General features: G+C 40.9%; 3 protein-coding genes across 5 annotated transcripts in view; 1 reads left to right on the forward strand and 2 right to left on the reverse strand.

Annotated features, from left to right (window-relative positions):
• Positions 1–7,626, forward strand: part of HERC5 (HECT and RLD domain containing E3 ubiquitin protein ligase 5) — a 44,695-nt gene extending 37,069 nt beyond the window's left edge. For all 3 annotated transcript variants that reach the window (XM_041757884.1, XM_041757885.1, XM_041757886.1), the window contains 5 exons: positions 2,390–2,456; positions 3,289–3,359; positions 5,251–5,434; positions 5,521–5,623; positions 6,702–7,626. In XM_041757884.1, coding sequence (XP_041613818.1) covers positions 2,390–2,456; positions 3,289–3,359; positions 5,251–5,434; positions 5,521–5,623; positions 6,702–6,907 — 631 coding nt within the window. In that variant the 3' untranslated portion in view covers positions 6,908–7,626. The remainder of the gene's footprint in view (positions 1–2,389; positions 2,457–3,288; positions 3,360–5,250; positions 5,435–5,520; positions 5,624–6,701) is intronic.
• A 7,533-nt stretch (positions 7,627–15,159) lies between these two features.
• On the reverse strand, positions 15,160–15,947 carry PIGY (phosphatidylinositol glycan anchor biosynthesis class Y). Its single transcript, XM_041757900.1, has one exon. The coding sequence runs from the start codon at positions 15,945–15,947 to the stop codon at positions 15,732–15,734; it is 216 nt and encodes a 71-aa protein (XP_041613834.1). The 3' UTR covers positions 15,160–15,731.
• Positions 15,948–16,014: 67 nt separating this feature from the next.
• Positions 16,015–18,434, reverse strand: PYURF (PIGY upstream open reading frame). Its single transcript, XM_041757898.1, has 2 exons — positions 18,119–18,434; positions 16,015–16,182 (listed from the first exon to the last, which is right to left on the reverse strand). Exons 1-2 carry the CDS (start codon positions 18,319–18,321, stop codon positions 16,041–16,043), a joined length of 345 nt encoding a protein of 114 aa, XP_041613832.1. The 5' UTR covers positions 18,322–18,434; the 3' UTR covers positions 16,015–16,040.
• Positions 18,435–21,690: the final 3,256 nt, after the last annotated feature.

Consider the following 21,690-nt stretch of genomic DNA (forward strand, 5'->3'; position numbering starts at 1 on the left):
CAGTCTCTAGACATTGTTTCAGGAAGAATACAACGTTGCAAAATTTTCCAAACTAATGTATATTTTATTATATAGTTCATAATGTGCAGAATGCTAAATGTTCTTTTAGTAAGGGAATTATGTACTTTTGGTATATTTATGTAATAGAACCCTATGTAGATTTTTAAAAGAATGAGAACAGTAGTATGATATTTTTTTTCTTTTGAGAAAGCAAGTGGGGCACAGAGGGCAGAGGGAAAGGGAAAGAGAAACTCTCAAGTAGGCTGCACACTCAGTGCAGAGCCCGATGCAGGACTCAAGCTCATGACCTAGATCATGACCTGAGCTGAAATCAAGTCAGGCACTTAATAGAATGAACCACACAGGCACCCCAATTCTATTATTATTATCTGCATTTCACAGATGAGGAAACTAACACAGTTTGGGTAACTTGTCCCAGACCCCATAGTGACAGAACCATGAATTGAACAGTGATGCTCCAGTGTGGCATCCGACTGTTAATCATTATACTAACTATACTAATAAGGAAAAAATATGAAAAGCACAAGATTTGGAGAGGAGGAGATAAGTTTATTATTTTTTACTAAAACAGTGAAAATGATCTAAATAATGCTTATGCATCAGAAGACTTAACACACATCAACTTAGTAAATGTGAAGATCGTTAAATCTGTATCAGTGTTTCTCATACCTTTAGGTCTTAAGACTTAAGAATTTTTAGAAAGCTGTATTAGTTTAGAACAGTATAGTATGGGTGCAGGTTTTCAATGGAACAAAAGTAAGAGTTCAGACACTGACCCCTGCACCTATGGAACTTGTGAGAGGTAGCATATTAGATTAATGGGAACAGTATTGTCAGTTCATGCATATGGGGAGAAATGAGGGCTGATAGCTTATGCTGTCTATAAAACTCAACTTCATGTGGATGAAAGACCAATATAATGCAGGAATGTTGAAAATATGGACAAATCTCTTTCTTACCTTGGGAATCTTAAGCAAGACATAAAAAGTACCCACATTAAAGGAAATATTGATAAGTCTAACTGTAATAGATTAAAGAATTCATCTGTTCTTCATGAGATACCTTAACAAAAAGGCAGTAATACCCCTCAGACTGGTATTTGTAACATACTTTAGGATAGAAGAGGTATCCATATAGGTAGGTATAAAATATTGGCAATGTTTTAAGAGGTAGGTTCGTAAGTCTTCTTCATAAAAACATCCATAAATAAGCCCATAAGCCATATGTGGACAGATAATGACAAGAGTATCACGAACCAAGTATTATCATGAATCCAGTTTTGTTAGCTTAGTTCCCATCACTCTTCTTCTTCTTACCGCCCACCCCCCAAAAACCTACAATGAATACAATATGGTCTGTTCATCACAATGCTGTAATGAAAAATCCGGCTCTCCTTGTGCCCTTACAGTTTCTGCACATAGCTCTCTGTACTTTAGGTGAGACTTTCATCAGCATATCTTGCCTACTAATCTCAGGGTTTATTGACAGTAATGTCTCAGCTTTACATCCCATAATGCCTGCTGCATGGGATGCTTAATAAATGTTTATTGAATGAATACATGAGAGAATGAGTAAATACAATGAAACCTGTGACTTTAAAAATATGTATGAAGTACCATAGGACAATAGAAGATAAGAGATATAAAAAGACTGGTATCCATGCTGATAGAATCTATATTCTCACAGATGCCTTAAACAGTTAAGGTAGTCAAATTTCACAGCAGTCTTAAGCTTGATCATATCGGGACAGTAGATAAAGAGAAGGTCCTTTGACCTTATTATTCCTCAGATTCCCTAAGTGATAACCTGATATTTAAAAGATTATTTGTTCTGTAAGTACAGTTCAAAAGCTTATATAAAGGTAACACCAATTTGAATGAGTTCCAGTATCAGTAAATACATTATCAGTCCTTTTCTGTTTTTGTTTTTGTTTTTTTTAAGGTTTATTTATTTCACACAGAGAGAGGCCAGAAACATAGGCAGAGGAAGAAGCAGGCTCCCGGCAGGGAGCCCAGTGTGGGACTGGATCCTGAGTCCTGGGTCCTGGGATCACGCCCTGAGCTGAAGGCAGATGCTCAACCGTTGAGCCACCCAGGCATTTTTATCAGTCTTTTTCTAAATAGAAACCTACAATCACTGGGTAAAGGAATTTAGGATGGAGGGAAGAGAGCTTGTAGAATTGCAAATACTCATAAACTTCACACTTGTAGTTGGGGTCTGGCTGTCATTACACAGAGACATGGGCATTGTTAACTAATGACCTGACCTCTCACCTTCAGAATTATCATTGATTTGACATGTATTTTAGATGATGTATCTAGTGATCATGATTATTGACTTTTAAAAAATAAAATTACTTGTTCTTTAGGAGTTTGCAGACGCTTCTGGATGATGAAGGTGATGACTTTGGAGAAGTATTTTTAATCTATTTTAATGTGAGTAATGATAAAAATGAGATTACAGATCAGTTTTAATCTGACTAATCCTTAACATATTTATCTAGACACTCTTTTTAGTGAAAGGACAAACTTCTGAATTAGTGCAGAAGGTTTTTCTCTTATTTTTTTTTTTATAAACTGGTCATATCAGTTAGATTTACTACATAACAAACTACATCTATACTTATGGCTTAAAAGAAAAACAGTTCATTGAGGTTCTGGACTGGGTCGACTGGCTGGGCTAGATGGTTTACATTGGCTTTGCTCATTTACCTGGTTTTGACTGGTTTATGAAGTGTGGGCTGGAACGCCTTTTCTGTTCTAGGAGTCCCCTATGCTCCAGTAGGCTAGTTGAGGTGTCTTTATAGAATGGTCTCAGGATTATAAAGAGTGGGAAGAGATGGCAAGCCTCCGCGTACAAACTTCTTTTTAAGCTTTTGCTTCTGGCAGTTCCCATTGGCCAGAGTACCTCACGTAGCGACACCCAGATTCAAGGGCTGAAGAACTAGTCCTCAGGGTATTGCAAAGTCACACTGCAAAGGGGCTTGAATACTAGGCTGGGAAGAATTTGTGGCCACTTTCGCAAATCTGCCATACTAGGTCTATACTGTATAAAGTGAATACCGAAATGTGACAATTTGCCAGTTTTTTTCAGTATGATAAAATGTTTTGTAAAAAAAATATTTTTGTGCACACTCCTTGCTAGTTTTAATGACTAAAATGTGTACTTTTAGAAAATCTTGAGAGAAGTATATGCTTCAAAGTGTTTTTGTTGATAATAGGTTGTTTGGGATTATTTTGGAGATACTGAATTTATTTGTGGTTACAGGTGCATTGGGACAAAAATGATGTAGACTTAATCCCTAATGGAAGTGGCATCATTGTTGACCAGACTAACAAGTAGGTATAGAGAAGTGAAATACTTGTTTTGTTTACGCACTGTTTATGTCACTGGGCTCTAAAAATGCCTTGTAGCTATTACCAATTAATTATTTTTTAATGAAGCAGAGAGTTGATGTTATGTTGTGTGTATGTGTGTGTGTCCTGGAGTTTATATTTTGGTAGGGAAGGAAATAGCTTTCTCAGAGAGGCCTTCCCTTGCCCTCCTGTCTGGGTTTATATCACCAACTTCCCTCTCTATCCCCTTACCCTGTTTTACTTTTTCTTTTCTTTTCTTTTTTTAAAAAATTTTATTTATTCATGAGAGACACAGATAAAAGCCAGACACATAGGCAGAAAGAGAAGTAGGTTCCTTACAGGGAGCCTGATGCGGGACTCGATCCCAGGACCCCGGGATCACAACCAACATGAGCCAAAGGCAGATGTTCAACCACTGAGCCACCAGGCATCCCTACTTTTTCTTTTCATATCACATACTATGTACCTTTAGGATTTATCTGCTTATTTACTTACCTGTATTTCCTCCACTATAGCGAGCTGCATGATGGCAAGGAGTAGTCATGTTTATCATTGTATATGTAGTACCTAGAGTAGTCTACAGTGGTGCCTGGTCTGTAGCAGGCACTTAGTATTTATTAATATTACATGTTACTGTGCTGTCTTGAGTTTTCAACACCTTACCGGATACAATTTTAAAGCCTTAGTTTGGGATGACACACATTCCATTGATAGTTGGTCACAGCAGCAGAGAGATACCACCAAGTGAGCATTCTGATGTAAGCTATTTTTATTTAATCTTTTGGTCTTTATTTTTAAAAAATAACTTTTTTTTAAGATTTATTTATTTGTTCATGAGAGACAGAGAAAGAGAGACAAAGACACAGGCAGAGGGAGAGGCAGCAGGGAGCCCGACGTGGGACTTGATCCCGGGTCTCCAGGATCACACCCTGGACCGAAGGCAGGCACCAAACCGCTGAGCCACCCAGGGATCCCCTAAAAAAGAACTTTGTTATTGCAGTACAACATACAGAAAAGTACACAAATACACAGATCAAGAAATGGAACATTTTCAGCTCTGTAGTATATTTTATGAATACTCCAGTTTAGCCATAGTATTACTGTTAGACATAATGAGGTTCTCTGCCTCTTTAACAATGACTTTTTGCCTGGTCCCTTCCCTGAATTCAGGGCAAATGGCCCAAAGGGAAAGACTGTAGGTAAAATGCTGGGCTCACTTTAGAGGGCTTCCTTTTTCTCTTATTACTTCAGAGGCCTCTAGAGTCTTGACTTAGATCTAGAAGCCTGGATCTAGATGTGTTTTTGTATATTTTCTGGCTTTTTCTAGTTCTTCTCACTGGGAGGTATTTGCTGTAAGCTGCTCTATCATAGCTAGACGTAGAAATCCCCTCTGTATTTTTACTTAGCCACAAATACTGAGTAATTACTCACTGTCATACATACAGACAATATGGAAAACCATAAAATAAAATAGGAAATTTCCCGTTTCCCAAGCCTGTTCCCCAGAGCACTGTTAGCAGGTCTCAGATTTTATTTTTCCAAACTTTTTCTGTTCTAATCTGTGTCATTTCTCTTAATTGGGTGACCTTGAGGAATTACATAATTTTACCATGTCCGTTTCTTTACTAAAATGTCCTAAAAATCTGCCCTGAGAGTTACGTGAAGATTAAATTAGATAATATATGAAAAAATTGCTTCTCGGTCTTTTGGCTAAGATCAAGTAATAATATATGAAAAATAGTCATATGCACATGGTAGGCACTGAATTGTTAGGTGTTCTAGTTCTTTATGTCTGGCCTTCTTCCACTTTCCCTGCCCTCCCTACCAGTTTCCTTCTGCAATAAGCTGAAACCATTTTTTTGTTTCATTAAAGGAGAGACTATGTTTCTAAATATGTCAATTACATCTTCAACATCTCTGTGAAGGCAGTTTATGATGAATTTCAAAGAGGATTTTACAAAGTGTGTGACAAGGATATTATTGAATTTTTCCATCCCGAAGAACTAAAAGATGTGGTTATTGGAAATACAGATTATGACTGGGAAACATTTGAAAAGGTATATCATAAAGGCCTAGAAGTTTGAATTTAAAATTCTTTCCTATTTCCTGAATACATTTTCTTCCTGCATTTTTTTTTCTTTAGAATGCACATTATGAAGAAGGATATGATAATTCACATCCCACCATAGTGATGTTTTGGAAGGCTTTACACAAATTGACTTTGGACGAAAAGAAAAAGTTCCTTGGTAAGTATAATATCAAGAGTAGATCTATAATCTTACATCCTTTTTTTATGGGATAAGAAGACCTTGTTTGTCATAGCCACCATTTGCCACAAAGGCTAGTGTAAGAGCCATTCCGAGTCCAGTTGGATAGTCTCCATGCCAGACTATGTGGACATAAAAAATATTAATATAGGTCTTTTTTCCTGTGATTTCAACCCTGACTGTTGCTTTCAAATGTTTCTTCAGTTCTCCATCCAAGTTAGATATTTAATCTGCTTTCTGTATTTGTGACTCAGTTATTCAGGCACTATGGGATTAGCCATGTTTTACAATGTCATTGTCTCCAACCCATTTTATCTCCCCTTCTACATTTTGATCTCAGTTTCATGCTTCCTTGGTTGTTTTCCTGCATCTTTGCTTAATGACTTCCTCATTTTCTTGTAAAAATTTCAGTACTTATTTTTGGGGAATGTTTATCTTCTTGTTCTTTTTGTGGATAACATGTATGTTGGAAGATACTTAGACTTCACCAGGAGCTTAGCCTGACTTTCCAATCTTAACTTTTACAAGAAATCATCATTTCAGCCAAACAGTTCCATCATCTATACATTCTTGAGTTCACCTTGTACCCTCCCACCTTCAGGCTTTCTCTGAAGTTCCTGGTCCAGCCTCCACCCTTCGCCCACTTCCTTGTTACTGCTCTGAACCTTTCCCTTTTTATTTATTTTTTTTTCCTTTCCCTTTTTAATGGTCCAGCTTACTTCTGAGCTCTCAGAAGTCTCCCCAGTCAACCCAGCCTGATGCTTTCTCCCTGCCCTGAATCACACACAGAATTTTCACTCAGGAAGCACTTAATTCCCTGGCGCTTTATCCAGTTGTCTTACACCCTTTTATTTTTCTCCTGCTATTTGTCTTTTTCTGCACAAGAATATAATACTTGGATGGACTGTGAACTGCTTGAGGGACAACATACCAGTCCCGGATGCAGTCTAACGCAGGACTGCACAGGGGCCCTTAGTAAACATTTTCAAATAAACCCATTTCTCTATAAACCTTGGTCTCTGGGAAGCAGACCTCTCATTTCTATTCTTCTTTTTAGTGTTTCTTACAGGAACTGACAGAATTCAAGTTAAAGGCTTAAAGAACATGAAAATAACATTCTGCTGTCCTGAAAATGTGAATGAAAAAGATCCCATAAGAGCACAGACCTGTATTAGTGTCCTCTACCTTCCTAAATATTCTACGATGGAAAGAGTGGAAGAAGCCCTTCAGGTAGCCATCAACAACAGCAGAGGCTTTGGCTGATCCTGCCTCACACACATCCTTTACTTACCTCTTTTCGGGAATCTTTTCAAAAATAAAAGAACGCAAAGATTAGTGTAAAAGTCCTGTTAGTTGTGTTCACCTGCTCTTTTAGAATCGTGTTTTTGCATGTGAGATGTGATAATGCTGTTAAAACAGGGTGACCCCAAAGCATGATGCATTAAAGACAGAACTTTGTTTCTCAGAAATGTGTGGCTGAAGTGATGTTGCTTCTATTCCCGCTGCTCCAATAGAAGTCACAAATGACTTTCCTGTGGAAAATGTCAAGGGACGTTTCTGTCTTAAATCTTCTGTATTGCATATGAAACCATTGGCTGCTTTCTCCTCAAAACTATCATGAACTGATTGACTGTGGCTTGTGTTTTCCTGGCTCCTTTCCCATTTCCTTTGCGTAGGTTTCTTACACTCCCCTGACCTCTCCAGTGCTAGTGTAGTCTGTTGTCACTCAGCACGCACTCTCATCAGCTGCACAGCTTCGGTTCTGTCTTCCATGTGATCATGCCCACATCTCTGTCTCTCTCGCTCTGTGACCTACAGGAACTGGTAGATTCCAGCACCGCAGCTATTTTTCTATCTAGTCTGTCGCTTCTTGCATGTGCCTTGGCTCCTTCATCTCAGGATATTTAAGAAGAAAATGATCATTTTTCCTGTATTCCACAGCTTGGAGTAGTATCATCAGGATTTCCAGGCAGAAGCCTGCAATCCTCTTCCTTTCCTCCTCTTTACCCCACACAGTCAAGTCAGACCCTGATGATTCTAGTTCTTGTATCTAGAACAACAGTCTATGAAGCTGGCAGCTGCACTACCTGCCCCCCCCCCCCCCCCATCTGCAATGTTCAAGGTAGACTTATGCTATAGATAAGGTTTACTCTTTGAAGAATTTTAGAGAAAACTAATTGGCAGTGGTGGGGAAAATGGTCCAGAGCTGTGCTGCCCAATATGTGGCTACTTAATTAAGTAGAGATGCCTGGGTGGCTCAATGGGTCGAGCGTCTGATTCCAGCTTGGACACAAGGTCCTGTGTCCAGCTCCCTGCTCAGTAGGGAGTCTGCTCCCTCTGCCCCTCCCACTACATGTGCTCTCTGTCTCTCTCAAATAAATAAAATCTTAAAAATAAATTTAATAAAGTTTAAAATTCAGTTCTGTCACACTCCCCCTATTTCAAGGGCTGAATATCTACATGTGATTGGCAGCTAGTGTATAAGTACAAATGTGAGCACTTGCCACTGACAGGTCCATAACCTACAAACCTCTGTAATTCTCCATGTGCTTTTTTCCTTGAAGAGCTATAGTGTGATAAAGCTGCATAAATCAAAATGACTCGAAAGTTGGGTAATAAAGTCGTATTTCATTAACATTGTTATTAGACCTGCCAAATCCTTCCTAGCACGCCCCCTGCACAGCCCAAGCCTGGTCTCCCACCAGTGCCCTGTGTACATAGTAGTGTACTTCATTCTGGTCATTTGTAACTGCCTCACTTTCCTGAACAGGCCACAGTCTCTCTTGTGTTCATGCATTTCATGCATTTTCTTCTCCCTGGAATCTTCTCATCCCACCCCTATCACCCTGCCCTTCCTCACCTCCTCTCTTTTCTTTTTTTTTTTTTTTACCTCCTCTCTTTTCAATTCTGCCTCCAACTCTGGGTTCTTTCCTCTTTTCGGGATCCTTTTTTTTTTTTTTCTTTCTCTTCTCGGGATTCATTTCCTATTATGTCTGCCTAGTAGGTGCCACGCTAATAAATGTTTGTGAATATGACTTCCTAGCTCAGCATTTCACAAGTGCAATCCTCTTTCTGGGTACAATCCTCATTCTAGTGCTTATTGCTGGTGTTTCCTCTTATGAGCTATCCAAAAGTGCCACCTAGTGGCGAATGCGGAATATAGCAATCACTTCCAAATGGAGCATTTCACGAAGGAAAAAAAACTTCGAAAAGGAGACAGGCCTTTCTCCCCACAGCTACATACAGTAGTGAGAATCTTACTATGACTCTTGGGGTGCTCAGTGATTTCATATTTTTTTTTTACCTCCCTTAAAACCATCACCAAGTCTGGAAGTAGGCATCATTTTCATCTTAAAGATCTGGAGTCAAGTTCAGAGAGGCTTCCTTAGCCCACTCTTTGTAGAATTGGAAGAAAAGAGGGAGAGAGGTCATGCATGGCAAGTCTTTTTTTGTTAGTTCTCTCAGAGTGGGAAAGACTCATCTTGAAAGCTGATGGGAGGGCAGCCCCAGTGGCTCAGCGGTTTAGTGCCACCTTTGGCTCAGGGCGTGATCCTGGAGACCTGGGATGGAGTCCCTTGTGGGGCTCCCTGCATGGAGCCTGCTTCTCCCTCTGCGTGTGTCTCTGCCTCTCTCATGAATAAATAAATAAAATCTTTAAAAAAATAAAGCCGATGGGAAGGGTCTTATTCACAAGATGGGTAAAGGTGATCCTTGTCAGTGATGCAGATAACACTAAAGAAGATAATCTTGTTAAGAGGATCTAAGGAGGCAAGAGATCCTGACATTGTGAAGTCAGTCAGCTAATTACTGAGGAGTGGGGAAGAGCCCCAGTTAGTGAAAGAATAAGATTGTGTTTCTTGTGATGGGCTTATAGCTGGGGGTGGTGGGGTCAATGTCCATACATGGCATGAGCTACGTTGTAGGAAGCTATGAAGGTCAGTCCCTTTAACGGGAAACCAGGATGATCTGCTGGGTAAGGAACTTGGGAGAGGAACACTCAACTGTTGGAGAATTCTCAAGGAAGAGTGTTGTATCTGAGAGGGTTACTAGAAGTAGCACAACATGGGGGACAGAATTTAGCAGGTTTAAGACCTTTATCCCACTTTTGGCCATGCCTCTACCAGCATTTGACCTCCAGCAAGTGACTTGGAACTGCTAAGCCTTACACCAGACATTTAGATACTATTTTTTTAAAAAAATTGGTAACAGCTTTATTGATATATAATTCACACAGAATATAATTAAGCCATGTGAAGCATACACCTGAATGGATTTAGTATATTTGCAGAAGTATGCAGCCATTGCCACAATCAGTTTTAGAACATCTTTGTTACCCCAAACTTTGTACCCATTAGCTGTAACTCCACAATGTCCCCAGCCATATGCAATCACTAGTCTGTGTTCCGTTTCTATAGATTTGTCTATTATGGACATTTCATGTAAATGGATCAACACATTTTTAATAACCAGCATTTTTCACTTAGCATGTTTTCAAAGTTCATCCATGTTGTAACATGTATCAGTACTTCATTCCATATTTATTGCCGAATAATATTTCATTGTATTTATATTTTACATATCCATTCATCAGTTGATGGAGAGTTGTGTTGTTTTCCATTTTTTGGCTATTATAAATGGTGCTGCTATGAATATTTGTGCTCAAGTTTGTGTGGACATGTTTTCATTTCCCTTGAGTAGATACCTGTGAGTGGAACTGCTGGGTTGTATGGTAACTCTGTCTAACATTTTGAGGGACTGCCAGCTGTTTTCCAAAGAAGCTGCATCATTTTATATTCTCACCAGGAGCATATGAGAGCCTGAGAAATATTTAATCTCTGCAGAGAGATTATTTCTCGGTTTAGGGTTCTTTTTCCTATTATATTTTTTATTGAAATATGATTTACATATACACAGATCTATTTTTTTTTCACAGATCTGTTCTTAAGAGTGCTAGTGAGGGGTACCTGGGTGACTGTTAGTTAAGCATCTGACTCTTGATTTTGGTTCAGGTTATGACCTCATCGTCCCCGCCCCCAACCGTTTGCACACGCATGCATGCATGCATGCATTCGCTCTCTCTCTCTCAAATAAATAAATCTTTATAAAAGTGCTAGTGAAATGCAGAAACATTACATCTAGGTAGCTCTATTCCTTTTTGTTCTATTATTGTCATGAAAATTAGGTCTACATGTTACAAACTCAACAATACTTGATTATAATTATGACTTTATATAATTTATTGCCTCTTAATAGAACCGAGAAGAAAGGGGAGAACAAGGATGTATTTTGTAGTATTAGTATGTTAGCCATATTTACCTTTTCTGGCTCTTTTCATTAGTTCCTGTGAATTCAAGTTACCATCTGGTATCATTTCTTTACTCCAGTTCAGCCCTGCCCCCATCTACTTCCTTTGTGCTGCTAATGGCAAATATGATAGAGACCCCAAAATACAATTTATACATAGTTTTCTACAAACTGTTCTGCAAATCCGTTAAATAGAAAGAGGAAATATGCATTTACACTGTCTTTTATAGTTACATAGTTACATTTTAATCTTCACCTCCTGGGAAATGCCACGGCCCTCCAGTAGGAGTTGGGGACAAGAGAGTTCCCGGTCCTGGTGGCACCTCCTGGTGTGGCCATCACTCTGAGCTGAAAGGAGGAAGAAGAAGGATGCCAGTGGCAGCTCAAATGCCCCAAACTTCAATGTGCAGCACTTAACAAGTTTTAGATTTTCTTGTATGTTTCATCACTTGGCTGTGTGCCCTTGGGACAATTTCTGGAGACGTTGAATGGTTGTTTTGTTCACCAGTTAGGGTTGTTTCACAAAGGGCTTTCATGAGTCAAGTTTAGTATATTCCTCACAATTTTATGGAAGAAGCAGGGGTGGGATTTCTTTTCTCTTTTTTTTAAAGATTTTATTTATTCACAAGACAGAGAGAGGCAGAGACACAGGCAGAGGGAGAAGCAGGCTCCATGCAGGGAGCCCGATGCGGGACTCGATCCCGGGGCTCCAGGATCAAGCCCTGAGCCAAAGGCGGCGCTAAACCGCTGAGCCACCCAGGAATCCTCCTGGGGTGGGATTTCTAACCCTACAGATGAAACTCAGAGAAAAGGAACTTGCCTAAAGTTATAAAGCTTGTCAGAGCCCTGCTTCCAGTCTTTCAGGAAGGACGTGCTAGCTCAGTGCTAAGCATTAAATTAAAAATGTTGAACAATTTACTGTCTAGACAGGAGACCAAAAACAGGCAATTATGCTACAAGTTCAAATGCCAAAATAGAGATAAAATACATGGTGCTTTAGGAAACGAGAAGAAAGGCATCAGGCTTGAGCAAGAATTTGAGTCTAAGCATTTTGATTCTGAATTCTATTTTTCTTATAAATAGAAAGGACAAGTTTTCTTAAAGAGACACTGTACAATGGTTAAGAAGACAGACTGAAGCCACAGTGGCAGACAGTTTCAACTTTGGTTCAGTTATTGATTGCTGTTACCTTAGTAAAATCACTTCAGTCTCTCGTGCTCCACTTTCCTCATCTGTAAAATGGTGCCAATATTGCCCACCTGGCCTCTTAGGTTATAAAAGGTTATATGTAATATGCTTAGAACTGGAGCTAGTGTACCGTTTGTACTATACAAGTGATTGTCAAATAAATTCTATTAATAAAAAGATGGAGTCAATACTGAACTCCCCCAAGGTATGCTTATCAGTTTCCTCAAAAATGATAAAATGCTTGGCTTGCAAAAGTTGACTTTTCAGAGTATGGTGCTTGTTTTATCAGCAAAATTGTTTCATTATACTGACCACAATGAAATTTAGGATAATTTAAAAGAACAAGGGGCTCCAGCTGGCTCGGTCGATGGAGTATGTGACTCTTGATCTCAGGGCTGTGAGTTCAAGCCCCATGTTGGGTGTAGAATTACTTAAAAATAAAATCTTTAGGGGCTCAGTTGGTTTCCATCTCTTGGTTTCAGCTTGGGTCATGATCTTGGGATCATGAGATTGAGCCCTGCATCAGGCTCAGCACTTAGCAGGGAGTCTGCTGGAGATTCTCCCTCTTTCTCTGCCCCTCTCCCTGCTCTTGCTCTCTCTCTCAAATAAATAAATAACCCCGTAAAAAAAAAAAAAAAAAAAAGAGCAATAACTCCATTTCAGGAAATAATGGGAACTTTTATAATCTTCCAGGTTATAAATAAAAATTATATATAAAATATATATATCACCATATAATTTTTTTATTGAAGTATAGCTGGCACATAATGTTACATTGGTTTCAAGTGTATACAGTGATGGGACAACTCTACATTATGCTATGTTCACCACAAATGTAGTTACCATCTGTCACTTTACAATGCTATTACAGTACCACTGACTTTATTCCCTATGCTGAATCTTTTATTCCTGTGATTTAGCCATTCCATAACTGGAAGCCTGTACACCTCTCACTCCCCTTCACCTATCTTGCCCACACTCCCCTCTGGGCAACCATCAGTTCTCTGTATTTGTGTGTCTGTTTCTGCTTTTTGGTTTTTAGATTCCACATATAAGTGAAATTATATGGCATTTGTTTTGGACTTATTTCACTTAGCATTAATACCCTCAAGTTCCACCTATTTTATCACAAATGGCAAGATCTCATTCTTTACATAGGAGTAATATTCCATTGTATATGTGATGCTGGACAGGCTGAGGCCCCAAGAAAGAGGGCCTTAGGTCCCTCACCAAGGGGTTTTGGGCTTTGTGTGAGAAAGAATTCAAGAGCAAGCCATTTAGAGAAAGAGACAAAGATTAAGTTTACAAGAAAGAAGCTACTTCATAGACAAAGTAGCAGTCTCTCCTCCCAGGAGACGAAGAGGATCCTTCCTTGCCTCTAAGGGTTTTATAAATTATTTAAAGATTTGAGAAAGATTTGAGGAGTATACCTGCATGTGAGAACAGGGGAAGGGGCAGAGAAGGGAGAGTCCTTGAGCAGACTCCCCACTGAGTGCAGAACCCAACTGAACACTCAATTCCAGGACTCTGAGATCATGCCCTGAGCTGAAATCAAGAGCTAGCTACTCAACCAACTGAGCCTTGCAGGTACCCCTATAAATTTTTTTTACCTAGCTAACTGTATAGGGTGGGGCTTACTCTTGGGTTTCTCATTCACCTTAGGCATTAGTTTTTCCATTGTTTTAGGATTGTGGGATTATCCACAGGGAACAATTTCAAGAATGTCGTCTATGTAGCTTCTACTGCAATTGAGAATGAGCTTGCGGTCTTACACGAGTTGAATCTTGTGATTTTTTTTTTTTAAGATTTTATTTATTCATGAGACAGGCAGAGACACAGAGAGAGGGAGAAGCAGGCTCCCTGTGGGGAGCCAGCCCTATGTGGGACTAAACCCCAGGGATCCCAACCTGAGCCAAAGGCAGAAGCTCAACCACTGAGCCACCCAAGCTCACTGGATCTTTTCTTTTTGACCTAACATTTCAGTTAAGAGGTCAGCCTAAAACCAATGGCTTTCCTTTGATCAACTTGTCTTCCAAGCCTCTCTTCCCTCCAGCCTCATTTATATGCATCTTCATTCATTCTACTTAAGACTGCTTCCTTATCTTGGTAGTGTAAATAATGCAAATAATGCTGAATAAACATAGAAGGACATATATATTTTTTTTTTCAAATTAGGATTTTTCTTTGGGTAAATACCCAGTACTGGAATTACTGGATTGTACAGTATTTCTAATTTTTTGAGGAATCTCTATACTGTTCCACAGTGGCTACACCAATCTACATCCCCAGCAACAGCATACAAGGATTCCTTTTTCTTTTTTAAAGATTGTATTTATTTATTCATGAGAGACAGAGAGAGAGAGAGAGACAGAGACACAGGCAGAGGGAGAAGCAGGCTCCATGCATGTGGGGCTCAAACCTGGGAATCCAGGATCATGCCCTGAGCCAAAGGCAGATGCTGAGCGACCCAGGCGTCCCAAGGGTTCTTTATTCTATATATCCTTCTATATATATATATATCCTTCTATATATATATTCTATATATCTGTTATTTCTGGTCTATTTTAGCCATTCTGACAGGTGTAAAATGATAGCTCGGTGTGGTTTTGATTCTCATTTCCTTGTTTAGTGAGGTTGAACATCTTTTCATGTGTGTTGGCTATCTGTATGTCTTCTTTGGAAAAATCTGTCAAGTCCTGTTTTTATGGTGTTGAGTACCATAGGATGATTTTTAAAAACATGATTTGTACTACAGAATACACTCAACCAATGCAGTGCTAATTGGAAAATAAACTTGAGATGTGATTCAAAACATAGCCTTAAGCTCACTAGGACACAAAAGCTCTTTACAAGTCTTCCAACCCTACCTCTATCCCCAAAGATACATATTTTCCTGGGATAGTATTCTATGTGGGGTTTTGAGTGCCTATCTACACAATGGCTACATTTAAAAGTTTTCAATATTTTTACATCTGCCCTCTTTTGAAACCACATTCTTGTGATCAAACAAAAAAACTGCACACTTTTTTTTTTAAATGGAAAGCTGTCATTTTATTACTAATGTAAGCCTTTGATGCCAAAGAAATGAAGGTAATTTTACAAACTCAGAATGTTTGCAAGCACATGAAATTTCCACTGTATTGTAGTGTTCTAGTATACTAGGTCAAATGTATTTCTCTACAACTACTCCAGCATCACTCCTTTGGAGTTATTTTCAGTCATCCTTAACGTGTCAGTACCAGATACTTTGAATCTAAAATAAACATAAAAATTTTTAATTATTAACTTTAGATGAATGGGGTAATAAAGTCATCAGCTGATGGTCAGGACTGTTAATTTCCAATAGGAAACTTTCCTGAAATGTTTCTTCTGATACAGCAGTCATATGTTAGAATTTTCAAAAAATAAGGGCAGAACAAAAGTACAAAAGAAATTTCTGCAGCTTAAGCCTCCTATAGTCCAAAAGCTCTGAGAGAAGCAAGGCAAAGCACCTTTCCTGCAAATTAAGTGGGTTTCCAGTATTTCCATGTCACTGAGCTTTCAGAGACAGACATGACTTATCATTAATATGTGTATCATCTTGGCTCTGGTTGTATTAATTATGCCTGAAGAGTTTAATACCCATCCAGGTCCAAAGGTGGAAGAACACATAAACTGGTATGGTAACTGGCAGGAGGAGACTGTAAAAGCACAGGCTGGTTGTGCTAGTGCAGCCCTGTGGGAAGTTTTCCTCCACAGAGGCTGAGTAAAACAGTCCTGCTAAAGAGACCAATGGAATAAGGACAGTCAACGTAGGAAGAGACAGAAACATTCTTCTCCCCCGCTTATTACCTGCCACTCTGACTTTTAAAAAGTTAAGTAGTATTAAGAAAATGCAGTTGTAGGCGTTGTTTTTAATTATGATCTAGTGCTGCTCCGTTTCTTCTTGCTTCTTATTCTGATGTGTCATCCTAGCTGCCTGTGGTATCATATTAGGAATCCCATCAATAATTGGATAGGCTATTCCCAACTCTTCATTAATCAATTCATTTGTCGATGCTTCATATCTGAGGGGGGAAAAGAAAAACAAAATGAATTGTGGAAAATAAAATGCTTAGAAGTGCGTGGTCTTCAATAAACACCATTTATCCAATTCTTGACAGAGAGTTAAATTCCAAAAAAGTAGAATTAAACTGCTTCTAGGGTTGCCTGGGTGGCTCAGCGGTTTAGTGCCGTCTTCAGCTCAGGGCGTGATTCTGGGGTCCCAGGATCCAGTCCCACATCGGGCTCCCTGCATGGAACCTGCTTCTCCCTCTGCCTGTGTCTCTGGCTCTCTGTATGTCTCTCATGAATAAATAAGATCTTTAAAAAATAAAAAACTGCTTCTAATTCTAAAAACAGTATTAGCCAACTGAAACATTTCTCTTAGAAAATGAATCTCTAATTGTTTGCATTTTGGTCAGTTTCTCTTGTATTTTTTCATTTTATTCTCGAGCTACACCTTAATATGTATTTTTAAAATCCAGTTAGAAGATCTTCCCCTTTCATCAAAATATTCCTACCTAACTCTGGTCAACCCCAAAACCATCCCAGTTAATTTACTACTGAAACAGCCACTAGAGGAAAATTAAAATTCCCCACTATTTTAGAATGCACGCTTAATACAGCAACCTAATTGAACCACTGGAAGGAAACCACTGAAAATCAAGATATACAAAATAAAAGTTTGAGGAGGAGAGAGCAGAAACGAGGAAACTGAAAACAATGCATCTGCAGCTAGCTAGTTACACAACTAACTAAACGGTAGATCAAATGGTCATTTCAAGGTATAAGAAAATTGAGTGTCTTCATTATGGGAAAACATCTAGTTAAGAGAAACGTAAAAAGATTGGAAAAAAAAAAAAAAAGACTAGCAATCCACCACCCAAAATAACCACTGATAACAGTCTGGTGCAAAACTAGTGTTGTCAATGTTCAGTTTTAGTAGCCTGGGGGTGTAGAGTTCTTTAAAAAAAAAAATTTAAACTCGGGCAGCCCGGGTGGCTCAGGGGTTTAGCGCCGCCTTCGGCCCAGGGCGTGATCCTGGAGTCCCGGGATCGAGTCCCACGTCGGGCTCCCGGCATGGAGCCTGCTTCTCCCTCTGCCTGTGTCTCTGCCTCTCTCTGTGTGTCTCTCATGAATAAATAAAATCTTTAAAAAAAAATTTAAACTCATCTGATTAACATACAGTGTATAATTAGTTCAGAGATATAGTTTAGTGCTTCATCAGTGGAACCTAACACCCAGCGCCCATGACATCAAGTGCCCTCCTTAATGCCCGTCACCGGTCACCCATCCCCCCCACCCCAGCAACCCTCCGTTGGTCTCCTAGAGTTTGTCTCCCTCTCTGATTCCGTCTTATTTTATTTTCCCCTCCCTGAGCTGTTTTCCCTAAGGACTCCAGGGAGACCCTACGACTCTACAAAACCCAGCCAGTCCAGAACTAAGAGCCAAAGGCGCAGCAGCGCACGCAGCTTAAAAATGTTTAAGGCCGTCACGCATCAGCTGTAGATTTCCATAAAAATTTTTAGTTATTTTTCACCATCTTGGCTTAAAAATCTCACACCCACGGACCAGTCCCGACTCCCAACAGTTCATAAACCTGGCGGCGCGTGAGAACCCCTTAGGTCCTTTTAAGAAAACGCCTCGCGCTAGTCCGGCCCCCACCCGGCTGACTGGGTCGGTCTGCGCCGGCGCGCCCAGTGAGGAACCTTCCACGGCTTCCACCCGCGCGCGCCTCGGCGGTGTGACCTGAGCGGCCCGGGGCTCGGCTCGCGCCCCGCCTCCTCCCGCCCTTCCCGCCGCAGTGGGCGGAGCCTGGTAGCCGCCGGGCCCGGGGCCACAAAATGGCTGCGGGAAACCGCGGCCGAAGCCGAAGGGCTCCCCAGGGCCGTGAGCGGCCGCGCGGTAGCCCCGCGACCCCCGGAGGCGCGCGAACGGAGGCCGGCCGCCGGCGCATCTCACCTGAGCGGCTTCTTGGAGAGCGGGCACACCAGGAACTCGAGCAGCGCCGGGTCGAAGGCGCGGGGCGGGCCTCCGGTCCTCTCGCTCTTGTCTGAGGGCCGCCGCGACCCCGACGCGTGAAGGCGCCTACGGGCGACCGCGAACGACGGCCCGCACGGACCCCGCAGTGCAGAGGCGAGCCAGCCGCACGCTCCGCTCAGCATGGTCTGGCAGCCCGCAACCGCCGCCCTGCCAGCGCCGGGCCGCTCCAGCCGCTCCAGCCGCTCCCCGCGCAGCCGGCCCCGCCGCCCGCCGGGCCCCGCCCCCGGTGCTGCGGGAATGCGGTCCCCGGGCGGGCAGGCAGGAGGCAGCCCTTGGGTTCCGGGGGCGCTCCTCACGCGACTGCTCTTTCCCGCCCCACCGCTGGGTAGTTATGGGCGGGGCCTGTAGCCGCAGGACTCCCGTGGCTGTTCACCGCGTTTACCCGTGACAGACAAAGCCAGGGCTTGAATTGGGGGCATTTTGAGTTTTCACCAGGGCTTATCGCAGGGGTGCCAGGAAGCCGGTGGCCAGATCTGAGAGTCCCACAGGGTTAAGCTTGCACCTACGTGGTTATCTCCAGAATGAGGTTTCAAACACGTATTGGGTATCTTAAAAGCATGGATTTGTTTCATGTAAATTACCATAGCACCTGTAACCTCCCCCCACTTTTCTTATTAAATGAAAACTTGAGGGGCCCCTGGGTGGCTCAGTGGATGAGCGTCTGCCTTCGGCTGAGGTCCTGATCCCAAGGTCAGGGGATGGAGTCTAGCTCAGGCCTGACCCCGGGTCCTGGGATCGAGTCCCGCATCAGGCTCCGCGCGGGGCGCCTGCTTCTCCCTCTGCCCGTGTCTCAGCCTCTCTCTCTCTGTGTTCTCATGAATAAATATATAAAATCTTTAAAAAACACACACACACAAAGGAACTTTAGAGCCTGAAAAGAATTGCATAGGCCTCTTAACCTCCCAGAAGTCCAGCTTCTACTGTGAATTCAGCTGCATCATAAAGCGCAGCCAGTTTATGAATGAGCTGGTGACAGCAAGGAGTCTGAGCAACTGTGTAACCAGGCGGATGTACATTAGTTGGGTGGGAAATCTGCTCAATGGATTTTCCACGCCAGGTTTGCCTCTGGTGCTCTAGGGAAGTGGTCTCAGGCTTGATCTCTTTCTTACCATGCGGTAGGGTTGGGCTCTGGGGCCTGGCAGCTGGGTTTCTGGTCCATGCTTTACTAGCTGTATAAGTCCAGCCAACGACTTAACCACTCAGTTTCTTTATTGTATGATAAGATAATGGCACCTACCTCATGAAATCTCCTTGTGGGCATTCAAATGGGATCTTGCAGGCAAAGAATATTTAGAAAAGTGATCCGGACAATTAACAATTGAGTTAATGCTCAATTAATGTTCTCTATTGTTATTTTTATGTATGTCCTCTGTTCTTTCCAGTACATTGTGCTAGAAGATTCTTTGTTAGTCATCAGTTTTTCCCCTTTGTTTTGCTGAATATGGACTTGAGCCTTTTTTGTTTCATTGGACTTTACCATTTTACACTTTGAGCTCTTGGGAGATAGGGGTGGGAGTGAGGGATATGCAGATACAGATGACAAGATATTTGCAGGTTTCTCTTCCACTCGGAATGTAAAAATAAATTGAGAAACTTTTATAGTTTACTCTTTTTCTTTAAAAAACTCCACTACATTATTTGATGCTCTTTGTTCACTAACGCTCAGAAGACTTCAGCATCAGACCATTTTTCAGCGATGTAGCCTCAAGAGGGACTATTATAAAGTTCCTAGGTTTACTTTCACCTCGTTTCCTACTAGGGCAGTAGCAGGAATTAATTTTTCAGTTGTAGTTAGTTGATACTTTAGGTCCTACAGAAGGAGTGGACTATAAGAAAAATATACTTCAACTGTGTTTCAGTGAGCTATGGAGAGCAGAGCTTGATTTCTGCCAGCACTGAGTGGACCCAGGCCAGGCTGGGCAGACTTAGGGTCTTAGCCTTTGTGGGGTAGAGGCAGGTGCCTATGCTTGAGACCAGGTTCATGAGCCTCAGTTTGGCTTGCCTGGCTGACCGATCTCTATCACCTGAGTGTTCTAACCAGTCATAAATAAATTAGTGCCAGTTTGCCTCCATGCTGAAGGTTCAAAGCAGGTCAGTTTACTTTCATTTATGTTCGTATTTGAGGGAAATGTAGAGGAATAGCAAAGCATTGAAAACATCTTCAAATTCCTAAAGCCAAAAATCAACAATCAATATTACTTAGGAACATCCGAGTGTTTGATATATTAATTCTAAACCATGTAAATATTAAGTTACAAAATGTCCTTAAGTAGCCCTTAGTAATTAAGGAACATAACTCATTTCTATGTGGGGTATACTAAAGCTGAATGTAGATGATGATATAGAATTGTAAAGTCATTTTCTATGGGCATGACTGTGATCTTTCCCAGTGCAGAGACCTGTGCACATTATAATGATGTAATGGGCTTTAGGCTCAGGTACTGTATAGCTGTGTGACCTTGGAGAAGTTCCTTAAACTCTCTGCTCCAATCTTGTCGTCTGTAAGATAGTATAATAATAGTACCTATCTTACTAGAGTTGAGAGGATTAAATAAAATAATACAAGTGAAGTATTTCGCTTCAGGGGACTGGCACGGAATGCACATTTAAAAATGCTAGCTGCTGCAAAATGACTGTTGTGAAGTTGGTGAAAGTTCTGGTTGAAAAGGGAAAAGCACAATGTACACTGTGCACCTTAATTTTAGCTGGCATGGAATTTTTATGGGTTCCATTGTGGATGATACTGACCTATAACTCTTTGGCTATCATACACATTAAGTGAGTTAGAAATCTTGGCAAATTAGGGGCTAAAATATATATCTAAATAAAGTCCCATAAATACCAAATTTGGGGGGATTGGAATTTGGGAATCTCTGATCCAGAGAAAGAAGTTAAAATCAATTTTCCACTAGATGGCATCATCCAGTATTTGAGCTAATATTTATTCCTGCTCATACTTTTCTTTCTGTGATTACAAAGATTTGCTTTTATTTTGCCAGTGGTTTCCTTCATTTGAGGACATCTATTTTAGGGGGGAAAATCACAAAAATTTTATTAATAGCTTACAGTTATAATGAGTTCATTGAAATAAAGGATCTAATAGATAAATGGACAAAAAATATAAAAGAAATTCATAAAGGAGAAAATGCAGTTGATTAGTAAACAGAAAATATCAATAGTAAAGTAATGCAAGTTTCAAACATCAAAGAAGTTTCCATTTTTATAAAAATGACAAATATTTTAAAAACATAATCTATCATTATGGTGTCATACAGAATAGTTTCACTGCCCTAGAAATCCCCTGTGCTTTACTTGCATCCCTTCCTCTCCCCAAACCCTTGAAAACCACAGACATTTTTTTTTTTTAATTTATTTATGACAGTCACACACAGAGAGAGAGAGAGAGAGGCAGAGACACAGGCAGAGGGAGAAGCAGGCTCCATGCACCGGGAGCCCGATGTGGGATTCGATCCCGGGTCTCCAGGATCGCG

Source organism: Vulpes lagopus, chromosome 6, assembly GCF_018345385.1.
Source record: "Vulpes lagopus strain Blue_001 chromosome 6, ASM1834538v1, whole genome shotgun sequence".
Lineage (NCBI taxonomy): Eukaryota > Metazoa > Chordata > Mammalia > Carnivora > Canidae > Vulpes > Vulpes lagopus.